Raw genomic sequence first — 14,501 nt, forward strand, 5'->3', positions numbered from 1 at the left:
ATGCCTTTTACAGTACTCAATTTGTGCGATTTTGCTGCACTCACTTATGATGTGGTCTACCGTTTCTTCCTTTTCTTTGCACAATCTGCATTTACTGTCTTCTTGATTTTTTTGTATTTTTGCCTTCATAACATTAGTTTTGATGGCCTGTTCTTGTGCTGCAAAAATTATCTATTCTGTTTCTTTCTTTAGTGCTCCATTTCTCAACCATTGCCAGGTCAAGTTGCTGTCAGCACTGTCCTCTATGCTGTGAAGGTATTTTCCATGCAATGCCTTTTTTTCCCATCTTTCAGTTCTCACTTTTACTTGGTTGGTCTTGTATTCCAATTTCGCCTCCATGGGTTTAAATAAATCCTCTTTCCTTACCTCAGTTAGAAATTTTTCGTTGTTTGCTGCAGATAATCATTCAGATTTTGTTTTCTTCTTCAATAACTTGCTTTACTTGTAATAATCCTCTGCCTCCTTTTTTTGCATGATAGATAGAGCCTATCAATGTCACTGTGAGGATTGAGGGCATGGTGCATTGTAATTAATTTCAAGTTTTTCGGTCTAAATCCTCTACCTCCAGCTGAGTCCATTCAACAATGCCTGCTGAATATCTCAGAACAGGTATGGCCCAGGTGTTAATTGCTTATATCAAATTTCCAGCCTTAAGCATTGAATTAAAGAGTTTCCTTAGTCGCCTTATGTATTCTGCTCTAGTTTTTTCTTTGATCTTATTGTACAGAATTTCTGATGCTTCTAAAATTCCCAAATATTTGTAGCTATCTTCGAATTTTATTGCCTTTATTTTTTCACCATTGAGCAGCTCGATTTTGTTCAGATCTTCAAACTTTTCTCTTGTCATTCCAGAAATTATGCATTTGTCTAAGCCAAAATCCATTGATATATCTTGACTGAATATATCAATCTGAGTTCATTCTCTGATTTTGCGTACAACTTCAGATCGTCCATGTATGGTGAGATATCTTTGCACTTTGTTGCGCAGTTTGATAACCATGAGCAGTTTTATTTAAAATTCCGGTTAAGGGGATCAGTGACAAGATAAACAATAAAGGAGATGAGTCTCCTTGAAAGATACCCCTTTTTATGTTTATCTCTCCAATTTCTTCTCTATTTAGAACCAATGTTGTTTTCCAATTTTTCATGCTGATTTGCAAAATGTTTTGTATGTTTTCGTTAATACTGAATAGTTCTGTGCATTTTAAAATCCAACTATGAGGCACTGAATCAAACGCTTTTTTATAATCTATCCAAGACATATGAAGGTTGGTTTTTCTACGTTTGCAGTTTTTCAGAATCATTTTATCAATCAGCAATTGGTCTTTTGTGCCTCTTGAATTTTTGCTGCTACCTTTTTGTTCAACGGGAGAAAAAGATATCCTTGAAGTATGGAGTAATTACTTTGAAAAACTGCTAAATGAAACAAGCAGTGATGACAGCACAGTGGTAAAAAACACTGACCAGGCATGCAGTCAGGAATACATATCCATACTAGAAGTAGAAAAAGCCATCAAAGGCTTGAAATGTGGAAAGGCAGCAGGAGTAGATGATATTCGACCAGAAATGCTGAAGTATGGTGGTATAAAAGTCTTACAGTGGCTGCACTGCATAGTTCAGAAGGCCTGGACAGAGGGACAAATTCCTCATAATTGGAGTAGAGCTCTAAAGTACCCATATATAAAAATGGAAATAAAACTGAATGTGAGAATTACAGAGGTATTTCCCTACTGAGTGTTCCTGGCAAGATTTATGCCAGTATACTTGAGAAACGGTTGAGAAGAATTGAGGAAGAAAAGCTTGGTGAAGAACAAGCTGGATTCAGGCCAAATAGAGGCTGTCAGGATCAGATCTTCACTTTACGACAAATAGTCGAGAAAGCATGGGAATATAACAAAGATCTGTATTTAAGTTTTGTCGATTTGGAAAAGGTATATGACAAGGTGCCAAGAGAGAAGCTATTCAATACGCTGCAGTTATATGGTGTCAATGGGGCATTATATCAAGCAATACTTAGTCTTTATTTGAGTTGTAAGTCAGCAGTTAGAATTGAAGGAAGTACAGGAAGATGGTTTAATGTTAAATCTGGTGTGAGACAAGGATGTACATTATCCCCTCTGTTATTCATTATCTATATGGATCACATTATGAAGGAAAGTGGTATTAAACATGATATCAAAATTGGAGATGTTAATGTCAGCTCTTTGCTTTAAGCGGATGATGTTATACTTCTAAATAAATCTGCTACAAGTCTGCAAGATTCTCTGACTAAATTGAATAGCTGTTGTAATAGATATGGTATGAAGGTCAGCAATAAAAAGACAAAGACAATGAAAATAGGCAGAATCATTGAAAATGTCAACTGTGTTGTGAATGGAGAACCTGTGGAACAAGTAAAACATTTCAGCTATTTAGGCACGATTTTTACTGAAGACGGTAAATTAAATATAGAAATAGACAACAGAATCAGCAAAGCTGCTATGGTGGGAAGTCAATTGAATAAATTCATATGGAATAAGAGAGAAATTAGTCGGAACACTAAATTAGCTGTATACAAGACAGTGTTCAAACCAGTTTTAACTTATGGATCTGAGAGCTGGGTCAGAAGTAAAACACTTGACCAAAGACTAGAGACCACAGATATGAGAGTCCTGAGAAAGATTAGAGGCATGAACCGATGGCATCAATGGCAATATCATATTAAAAACAAGGATATTAGGAAAGAACTTGACATTGTCAGCATCCAGGAATGCGTTAGCAGAGATCTCAGGTGGTAGGGTCACTTAAACAGAATGGGTGAGGAAAGATTAGCAAAACAAGTGTTCTCTGCCAGGTTGGCAGCAAAACGACCCAGAGGAAGACCAAGATATAGGTGGATTGATACAGTACAAAGTGCTTTAGACGATAGAAATATAAGATCTGATAATATTGGAGTCTTGACAAGTAACAGACTGATTTGGAGGAAAATTGTAGATAGGAAATTAATAATGATGTAATTTTTTTCATGTAGTACTATCATATCCTGTACACCCCTTGAGGGTACATGGCAGGAATTTGATGATGATGATGATGATGATGACCTTTTTGTTCAATTGGAAAAAGAGAATTTGCTTTAAGATAGCTGTATATTTTGTCAGCTAGTATGCTGTGAGTAGCTTAAAAGTTGTTGGCAGGCAGGTTATTGTCATAGACAAGCTTATACGTTGGTTATGCATTACTAATTCACTTCAGGAATTGACAACGCACATAAGAATATAAATTAAATAATTTAATTTATATTCTTATGTACGTTGTCAATTCCTGAAGTGATTTAGTAAGGCAGGTTATTGATCAGAAGTTTTCTGGCTTTGGACCTTTATGATCAAAAACGTTTTCTCTGCTGTGAGTCACTCTTCTTTGCTTTGTCCTTGTAAAACATCGTTAAATTGGCTAGCAAGTCTTTCGTGTAAGTCTGTCAGATATTTCAACCAATAGCCATGTAATTCATCCTTCCTGGGTGTTGACCAAATTTTAGCCTTTTAGCTTGCTAACCATTTCAGTTGTTATTTTCAGTTGGTCCATTTATATATATATATATATATATATACACACATATTTTCATCTCTCTCTCTCTCTCTCTCTGTGTAGTGTTTTAATGGATAGAAACATTCAAACAAAGGGGAGCTCCATATAGTGAGACTTAGGTGTTGTTGATTATTCATGATAGCACTTCATGTTATAAATAACACAAACAGAGGAAAAATTAAATTTATTGCACTTACTAAAATTTTGCTGAATTTCTACCTGACATCTTCAGAGCACAAATTATAACTGTGACAAGCACATAGGTGCCAAACTAAATCATTAGAAACAATTCAAATTGTTTCAAACTTAAACAGAACTAATGTCCTAACATGGTGCCTCTGGGGCCAGATAATCATAAAGTTAATTTGTACAGGTCAAGCTATCTGGTCTCAGAATGACTGCTAGATCTTTGCAAACTGATACAGCCATACTTGTTGAGGTTGGGTGGGGGGATGCTTCATAGCAAATGCTGAATCTAAAAGTAGTCTCTCAGATCTATAGTGAATTCTGTGTAATACCGATATCTTTCTCCATTTAACCCTATGTGAAAGTGTATCCAGAGCATGGTCTACTAGTCCTTAGTTGCTATAAAAGATGAACATGGATGTAATTTTTGTGTTCTTAAAGGCAGATCCAAGAATATCATTCCATCTAAGGAAATATCAGCACTTAAAAGTTATACAGGAACAAAAAAAATCATTATAACCAAACCTGATAAATGAAATGCAACTGTTATTATGGACCTAACAGAAAAAGGAATCATTTGCTTAAGGACTCTATTACTTGTTAGATTATAGATTGGGATCCTCTTACTGAATGCTAAAAGAAAAAAAAAAGTATAAAAATTATTTAAAAAAAATTACAGACCAAAACAGATTATCAAAACTTAAACCTTTTTTATATCAAACCACCCAGGATATATGGGATCCCCAAAATTCACAAACTTAATAATAACCCCATTGTCCAGTAGTTGACAACGTTGACAGTCTCACCTACAGACTGGCCAAACTTCAAACTTGTATCCAAATCACTCCCCCCCCCCGAGGCAACTCTCTTTCTTTTATTAAAAATTCCCTGCACTTTAAAACATTAATAAAAAATTTAACCTTACCAGATTCTGACATCATTGTCATATTTCTCTGCTAATGTAATTTTATATTTAGTGGTCAGTGGTCTTTGGAATGTTGAGTACAAGGACAGATTGAAAGAATGTAAATTGCAAAACCTTGTGAATAGGAGAAAGTTGGGGGGGGGATATGATTGAAACATATAAGCTAGTCAGGGAATGTTATCAGGTTGACATGGAAGAGATTTTTCATAGAATGGGAGAGGGGGGAGCAGGGAATAGAACAAGAGACCATTGCTGGAAACTCTATAAGGCAGATGTGAGCAGAGGAGTGAGGAGCAGGCTCTTTGCATGGAGAGTGGTTGTTGGTTGGTGAATGGAATGCATTGTCTGAGTGTGTTGTGAATGTAGATAACATTGAATCAGTTTAAGGCAGGGTTGGATGAGCATTGTGTGCAATAGTAGTGTGTACCTCCCACAATGAGTCTCTGACTCCATGGAGGTCATATGTTATTAATAATATATATTGATCCCATAAACAAGAGGTCAAGGGACCTATAGCCACGTCAGTGGCATGTGTGGGGTGTAGATGAGAACTGAGAAGTTTTTTTTATTTAAAGAATTGCAGGTTGTAGTTATTTGGGAATACTTCTTGAGGAAGGCTATTCCATCATTGCCAATTCACTGGAGCAGTGACCATGGACATATCTGTAAAACAGACACAGTACTGAAACACTGAACCTGTGAGACAGTGGTTGAAGTGAGTCTGTAAGAGAAGGATCATCTGTGAGCCTAATTGCACATCTCTGGATAGCATCAAGGATTTTAAGGGAAGTTTTAGGTGCATCACCCCCAAACATGTGAGCAGTATTCTAAACATGGATGGATTTGAGATTTGTATGTAGAGTATGTAGAGAGCCTTTGTTCGCAAGATCACAAGAGTCAAGAACAACTGGATGGCACATAACAACATATAGTGAAGAGTTGGTTGGGTATAAAATAGGCTCTTGAACAAAAGAGAATGCTAAGTTTCTTGGATACTGAGGAGGCTATTAATGTGATGTTTATGCCAGGAAAGACTGAAAGGAAACATTAGTCCAAACAAAAAGATCTGATCTTCTCTGGTGATTTGTGTATTATTCAGGATAAAGGTATGTGAGCTGGGATCTCTTTTGCAAGAAAAGGCAAGTCTGTATTTTGGTGGTATAGAATAACAAGGTTGAGAGTATGTAGATCAATGTTTAAGGCACTAGTTGTAGATGATCTTGTAATCTGGAATGTCAGAGTACCTCGTGGTTTGTCAAATGAGGATGAGTGGAGATTTCTATTGTCTGCAAAGCTGTGGATGGGATTAGTGGTTATCATGAGTAGATCATTTATGTACAGGAGAAAGAGTGAGTGATAGGACAGAGCCTTGAGTTACTCCAGCAATTTTGGTGAAGCTTGAAGAGAGAGATCCGTCTACCATGACTTGAAGAGAACAACCAGAGAGAAAGCTGACTACCCAAATACAGAGTGGCAGGGAGACCAGAAGATGGCAATTTGTTTAGTAGGCCTTGATGCCACACATGGTCAAAACTTTGGAAATGTCAAGGGCAACTGGACAAGTTTCTTCGAACCTTTCCATGGTACATGTTCAGTGGTGGGATTCAAGATCCACAGTTGACCTTGTAGTCAATTAGTGGATCTTGAATGGCCAAATTCATATTGGTGGTTTTACTGATTAATTCGTGGGCTTCTAAGTAATGAAAGAATAAATTAAAGATGCCAAGAAATTATATTCTTGTTTAATCCTTTATCCAAGTGTAAGCAAACAAAGTTTGCACATGACTTTACAACTAGGCAACTCGTATATAGAGACTAATGACTTCACGTCACTTGCCTTAGTATCCCATAATGCAAAGTACATATCCGTATGGACATGTACAATGCTATGGAAATATGACTTCTCCATTACTTCCTCCTTAGTATCATCACCTCTGGGTCTGGCTTCCACTGATGAGACCTCAATAAAGGTCGAAACCAGTCTGGGTAGTGATCCCTTCCCATAATGCATAGTATTACACATGTCCATAAAGATATGTGCTTTGCATTATGGGATATTAAGGCAAGTGATGAAGTCATTGGCCTCTATGTATGAGTTGCCCAGTTGTGATGTTACTTCACATGCAAACTATTCATATTCAAGTGTAAGCAAATAAAGGATTAAAGGCAATCTAATTTCTTGGCATCTTTAATTTATAGTATAACCAAGTGGGAAAAACTTTCAACAAGTAATGAAGGAATTGGCTATTGATGACTTTTCCATTATTTTGGGGAGGATAGAAGTGATGGCAATTGGTCAATAATTTAATGGTAGACTTCTATCACCCTTTTTTGCAATAGGATGGATATAAGATTGCTTCTATGCATTGGGATAGGTACCAGATATGTATAATAAATTATAGAGATGACGCAGGATGGGTATTAGCTCTGGAGCACAATGTTTGAGGAGATGCATTTTTGAAAATTATGGAGACAACTACCGTGTTTGAATAAAAACTTTAGTTTAATATAACTAAAATCTACAATTCGACGTTTCGACCTTTATGTCAAGGTCATCTTCTGGAGCGTACAAATATACACAAGAAACAAGCTACACTACAATCAAACTGGGTTCGTTAAAGACACTGACCAACCACTACCACAATTGTTGGCCTGACCTCTGATGAAAAAAAAAAAAAAAAAAAATACAAATTAAAAATAAAAAATAATACATCAACGCTAGAATCCTATTATTTGTGTTGTCTACTATATACATATATTAACATTATTCCACTTGGAGTGGAATGGTTTCTAATACTAGCAGATTGGCTAGAGTCCTGACTTATGTTGAATCTTTCATATTAGGTTGGCTGAATGTGTGCCATCCAGATCCTTGGTATTTTCATACCATCTTTGTTATTGATATTTGGTTGGTTTATCAGGATTTCGCAGGATTCCTTAAATTTTCTTTCATACCAGGTTTTTGTGCAATGTAAGGAGCAGGTGCTTTTCCAGTTGATTTGGTGTAAGGTGTTAAGTGCGTGGTCTGAGAGGCCTGCTTCACCATAATGGTTATATTTAATGTGTCTAATGTGTTCTTTCTTGCGTATAGGGATTGTCCGTCCTGTTTCACCAATGTACGGTAAGTTACAGGTGCAGCGGATGCAATAGACTCCAGGATGTGCTAATGGGAGGAGAGGATCCTTAGAGGAGCTGAATATGGTTTTAAGTTTAGTGGGTGGTTTAAAGGTGGCATTGAGGTTATAATGTTGTAGGATTCTGTTGATTTTTTCTGATAACCCTTTAATGTAAGCGATGGCTATGGTTTTACTGTAATCTAGATTAGTTTTTGTTGTGGTTTTATAGAGTATTTTATTGACAGTAATTTTGTTATAGCCATTATTTATGAATGTGTCACTAATGATTTTTAGTTCTTGATTCAGGGCTTGCTGGTTAGAGCAAATAGTTGTGGCTCTGTTTTTAAGGGTGTTAATGACTCCATATTTTTGTGCTGGGTGGTGGTATGAATTCGCATGTGTGTATTGGCCCGTGTGTGTCGGTTTTCGGTAGACAGTGAAGGATAGACTGCCTGAAGGAAGACGTGTAACTAGTGTGTCTAGGAATGGGAGCGAATTTTAGTTTTTGATTTCGATGGTAAATTTTATGCGTTCGTGTTGTTTGTTTAGGTGGCTGAGGAATATATTTAGCTTTTGTCACCTGTGCGGCCAGATCGCGAACACGTCGTCGACGTATCTGAGCCAGACTGTCGGTCATAGCGTGGCAGAATCAAGAGCCCTTTGCTCAAAGGTTTCCATGTAGAAGTTAGTGATTGAGGGGGATAATGGTGAGCCCATGGCTGTACCTTCCTTTTGTAGATAGAATTTGTTTTGCCACATGAAGTAACCGGACTTTAGTACGTGGGCAAAGAGGGCCATAATGTCGGGCGGAAATTTGTTCTGTAATAGGAGAATTGTGTCATTGATGGGGACATTAGTGAAAAGGGCAGAAACGTCAAAACTGACTAATAAGTCATCTTTGTCGAGTGTTATGTTTTTGATTTTGTTTATAAAGTGTTGTGTGTTTTTTATGTAGGAGGGGGAATGACCTACCAACTCCTTGAGTGTTGTCGTTAATTTCTTGGCTAGGTGGTAATTGGGACTGTCTATTCCTTCCACGATTGGTCGAAGGGGCACATTTTGTTTGTGTATTTTCGGAACCCCATATATTCTGGGGGGTCGGGCGTAGTGGGGTTTGAGTTTTTTAACTGTGTCTGGTGGCCAAGAAGTGACGGACTTTAGGAGTTTTTCTGTTTTATCCTTTATCCTTTTTGTTGGGTTATAATTTACCATTTTATATGTGTTGTTATCGGCTACTAGTTGGTTCATTTTTTCCACCAGAGGTCAGGCCAAAAATTGTAGTAGCGGTTGGTCAGTGTCTTTAACAAACCAGTTTGATTGTAGTATAGCTTGTTTCTTGTGTATATTTGTACGCTCCAGAAGATGACCTTGACATAAAGGTCGAAACGTCGAATTGTAGATTTTAGTTATATTGAACTAAAGTTTTTATTCAAACACGGTAGATAGTTGTCTCCATAATTTTCAAAAATGCATTCGGATCACCGTGCAGGCCTAAAAGAAAGGATTCAGATCATCCATGGAAATGATACCCACAAGCGCTGCAATCGCTATGGTAAGCTAAAGATTCGTATTTCTCTCTTGATCAATCGGCTGGCCTTTTTAAAAAGATGCAGAGAAAATAACCTTATTCCGATCTGCATCAGGCTAAAAAAGAAATTTACGTCCGCTAAGGCACTCCATATCTATGACCACACAGAAAAAGCAATGCTTAGAGAACAGATTCAAACAGCCCGCCAAAACCTAGCTACAACACAAAATCTGGTTTCTAAATTACAATCAGAACTATCGAACTATGTTAATCCAGACATTCTACAAACACTTGAAAGAATTACTGACAATTCGGCCAAGCATACCCTGGAAAAGAATAAAGAAAAACTCGAGAAAAAATTCCACAGTTTGAAACAACGGCAAAATATGGTGGCCAATCACAGGAATCCATCCAATCAGAGGACTTCTTCCCCGAGAAACAACAATGAACAACAAACAAGGGAGACAAGGAGCGACCAACCACCGCCAAGCAAGAACCATGTGATTAACCTATCAAGCCACACCCTGAACAACGGCGAACTTACGTTACTGAATAAAGGACTGAACTACGCAATAGCACCGAAAAAGGTAAACAAATTGGATTTTATCTACCACATTGAAAGAGGCATCAGATCCCTACCTAACAATATAGCAGATAAAATATGACTAGAAACCAGTAATGTCCTAAATACCAAGAAAACCATACAGAACAATCTGACTAAAACAGAATTAGCAGCAATTAAATCATTAAAAGCCAAACAAAACATAATAATAACGAAAGCGGATAAAGGCAGTGCCACTGTTGTCCTTCACAGGTCAACATGCATACTGCAAATGAACCAACTAGTAGCCGATAACAACACATATAAAATGGTAAATTATAACCCAACAAAAAGGATAAAGGATAAAACAGTAAAACTACTAAAGTCCGTCACTTCTTGGCCACCAGACACGGTTAAAAAACTCAAACCCCACTACACCCGACCCCCCAGAATATATGGGATTCCGAAAATACACAAACAAAATGTGACCCTTTGACCAATCGTGGAAGGAATAGACAGTCCCAATTACCACCTAGCCAAGAAATTAACGACAAAACTCAAGGAGTTGGTAGGTCATTCCCCCTCCTACATAAAAAACACACAACACTTTATAAACAAAATCAAAAACATAACACTCGACAAAGACGACTTATTAGTCAGTTTTGACGTTTCTGCCCTTTTCACTAATGTCCCCATCAATGACATAATTCTCCTACTAGAGAACAAATTTCCGCCCGACATTATGGCCCTCTTTGCCCACGTACTAAAGTCCGGTTACTTCGTGTGGCAAAACAAATTCTACCTACAAAAGGAAGGTACATCCATGGACTCACCATTATCCCCCCCCCCCCCCCCCCAATCGCTAACTTCTACATGGAAACCTTTGAGCAAAGGGCTCTTGATTCCGCCACGCTATGACCGACAGTCTGGCTCAGATACGTCGATGACGTGTTCGCGATCTGGCCGCACAAGTAACAAACGCTAAACACATTCCTCAGCCACCTAAACAAACAACACGAACGCATACAATTTACCATCGAAATCAAAAACTAAAATTCGCTCCCATTCCTAGACACACTAGTTACACGTCTTCCTTCAGGCAGTCTATCCTTCACTGTCTACCGAAAACCGACACACACGGGCCAATACATACATGCGAATTCATACCACCACCCAGCACAAAAATATGGAGTCATTAACACCCTTAAAAACAGAGCCACAACTATTTGCTCTAACCAGCAAGCCCTGAAACAAGAACTAAAAATCATTAGTGATACATTCATAAATAATGGCTATAACAAAATTACTGTCAATAAAATACTCTATAAAACCACAACAAAAACGAATCTAGATTACAGTAAAACCATAGCCATCCCATACATTAAAGGGTTATCAGAAAAAATCAACAGAATCCTACAACATTATAACCTCAATGCCACCTTTAAACCACCCACTAAACTTAAAACCATATTCAGCTCCTCTAAGGATCCTCTCCTCCCATTAGCACATCCTGGAGTCTATTGCATCCGCTGCACCTGTAACTTACCATACATTGGTGAAACAGGACGGACAATCCCTATACGCAAGAAAGAACACATTAGACACATTAAATATAACCATTATGGTGAAGCAGGCCTCTCAGACCACACACTTAACACATTACACCAAATCAACTGGAAAAGCATCTGCTCCTTACACCGCACAAAAACCTGGTACGAAAGAAAAAATTTAAGGAATCCTGCGAAATCCTGATAAACCACCCAAATATCAATAACAGAGATGGTATGAAAATTCCAAGGATCTGGATTGCACACATTCAGCCAACCTAATATGAAAGATTCAACATAAGTCAGGACTCTAGCCAATCTGCTAGTATTAGAAACCATTCCACTCCAAGTGGCTGGAATAATGTTAATATATGTATATAGTAGCAACACAAATAATAGGACTCTAGCGTTGATGTATAATTTTTTATTTTTAATTTGTATTTTTTTTTTTTTTCCACCAGAGGTCAGGCCAACAGTTGTGGTAGCGGTTGGTCAGTGTCTTTAACGAACCAGTTTGATTGTAGTATAGCTTGTTTCTTGTGTATATTTGTACGCTCCAAAAGATGATCTTGACATAAAGGTCGAAACGTCGAATTGTAGATTTTAGTTATATTAAACTAAAGTTTTTATTCAAACACGGTAGTTGTCTCCATAATTTTCAAAAATGCATTCGGATCACCGTGCAAGCCTAAAAGAAAGGGTTTGAGGAGATGCCATTGGGAAAAGAAGACTTTAGTATCCAAGTTATTTAGTAGTTTTCTGAATGACTTTGTCGAAAAACTATAGGAGGCATACAGTACTTGGATGCTGGTATGGTAGGAGGTGATTTCCCTTTATGCAGGAGTTTGAGGAAAAGAGTGATGCCAGGAGGTCAGTGTTTGGGTGAAGTAACCGTAGTACTATCAGGATGAGACAGAGGTGGAAGTACAGGAGAGCAGTAGTTGCATCCAACAGCCTTAGCAAATGACCAGAAAACATGACTTCCATTTAGACAGAAAGCAAGTTTTCTGATTTTGATTGGATTTGGATCTACTGATGACTGATTTGCATATGTTGTGTACTTTAGTATAGGCAGGCCACATGCAATAAGCCAAATTTTTTTCTTTTGACTTCTTTGGCACATTTTGAATTGAACCAGGACATATTTATAGTCTAACCAAGACCTATAATAGACTATTATAGTCTATTATAGGTCTTGGATAAAGGATTAAACTATAACCAAGACCTATAATAGACTATAATAGTCTATTATAGGTCTTGGTTAGACTATAAATAGTCTAACCAAGTGGGAAAAAACTTCCAACATCTTTCTCTAAATCCAGAGTAATTTAATAATAAGGTGAGACACTTTTTGGCAACTCGTCACGTCATAGAAAGCTGACTACCCAAATACAGAGTGGCAGGGAGACCAGAAGATGGCAATTTGTTTAGTAGGCCTTGATGCCACAAGCTTTGAAAATGTCAAGCAACTGGACAAGTTTCTTCGAACCTATCCATGGTACATGTTCAGTGGTGGGATTCAAGATCCACAGTTGACCTTGTAGTCAATTAGTGGATCTTGAATGGCCAAATTCATATTGGTGGTTTTACTGATTAATTCGTGGGCTTCTAAGTAATGAAAGAATAAATTAAAGATGCCAAGAAATTATATTCTTGTTTAATCCTTTATCCAAGTGTAAGCAAACAAAGTTTGCACATGACTTTACAACTAGGCAACTCGTATATAGAGACTAATGACTTCACGTCACTTGCCTTAGTATCCCATAATGCAAAGTACATATCCGTATGGACATGTACAATGCTATGGAAATATGACTTCTCCATTACTTCCTCCTTAGTATCATCACCTCTGGGTCTGGCTTCCACTGATGAGACCTCAATAAAGGTCGAAACCAGTCTGGGTAGTGGCCCTTCCTTTAATGCATAGCATTTTACATGTCCACAAGGAGATGTGCTTTGCATTATTGGAGATACTAAGACAAGTAATGATGAGAGCTTGGTCCACCTTTACCACGAGTTGCCTCAGTCCTGAAGATACTTCAGGCGCAAACTTGTTTGTTTACACTTGGATAAAGGATTAAACTAAATTTATTATAGTGTCAGCCAGTAGTGCTGAACATTAAATTTAAATTTTTAGATTTTTTTAACTTTAATTCAGCTTAATTTAATTTTGAAGATAGCTTTATTTATTTTTATTTTTATTCCTAGGTTCAAGTCAGAATTCTCTTCCTGTTATTTTATAGTTGTGGCTTTCAGATTTGTATAGTACAATACACTGTGAACAAGAAGTTTCATTTAAACATAATTTGATATTCTGTTCATATTTAAGTATTCTGTATATTTTTTGAAAACAGTGACACTTGCCCTGCTTGGGTATGTAAAGTACATTCCAGTTGAAAAATAACTTGCATTCTGTTAAAACTGTGATCTTTATTAATGATTATATCATATATTTTCAATGTTCAGAAAAGGACAATTGTACAAACTATACACAAATTGTAAAGGACTTATAAATGTTTTTCATCTAGTGTTAGCCATTAATTTGTTTTATGCAACCATAATATCATCTCAGGAATGAAAGACTGCTAATAGACTCATAGGGACCAAAGAATTAGCTTTTTATAGTGAATTTCCCTTATGAATACCAATGACACTGAAAATATGGCTGGGCTTTCCAGTAATGGTATTACCTCTAGTGAATGTTGAACTGTATCTGTCAAGTTAGTGTTCAGAATTTTATTAGGTATATTTTTGAATAACAGACGTGTAATCTTTCATGAATAAAGGATATAATGTATAAGAGGATGAATGCTGATGAACAGGCATTAGAAAAAACTTGGTCTATATATAAATTACATATTACACTTATTCTGGATTTTTAGACTATCTCCCCTCCTCTATCCTTAATAAAAATTAATCTAACAAATAGGTATCCATCCCTGCCTGCAAATGTTCTGGATTTTTAGGCTCCCTCTATCCCCTCTCTCTCTCACCATCCTTTCACAGTAATAAAAATGATCTAACAAATAAGTATCCACTTCACAGAATATGTTATTTTAATATCTTGATTTTATAATATATATATCAGAAAGGG

The 14,501-nt window shown here is 37.0% G+C and overlaps 1 protein-coding gene across 2 annotated transcripts in view; it reads left to right on the forward strand.

Annotated features, from left to right (window-relative positions):
• The window catches only part of SWIP (strumpellin and WASH-interacting protein), a 557,147-nt gene extending 542,940 nt beyond the window's left edge, over positions 1-14,207 (forward strand). For both annotated transcript variants that reach the window (XM_090402140.1, XM_090402141.1), the window contains one exon: positions 13,616-14,207. In XM_090402140.1, the coding sequence (XP_090258266.1) occupies positions 13,616-13,650 (35 nt within the window). In that variant the 3' untranslated portion in view covers positions 13,651-14,207. The remainder of the gene's footprint in view (positions 1-13,615) is intronic.
• The last annotated feature ends 294 nt before the right edge of the window (positions 14,208-14,501 follow it).

The sequence above is a fragment of the Typopeltis vanoorti genome, chromosome 12, assembly GCF_054136105.1.
Source record: "Typopeltis vanoorti isolate ZY-2024b chromosome 12, IOZ_Tvanoo_1.0, whole genome shotgun sequence".
Lineage (NCBI taxonomy): Eukaryota > Metazoa > Arthropoda > Arachnida > Uropygi > Thelyphonidae > Typopeltis > Typopeltis vanoorti.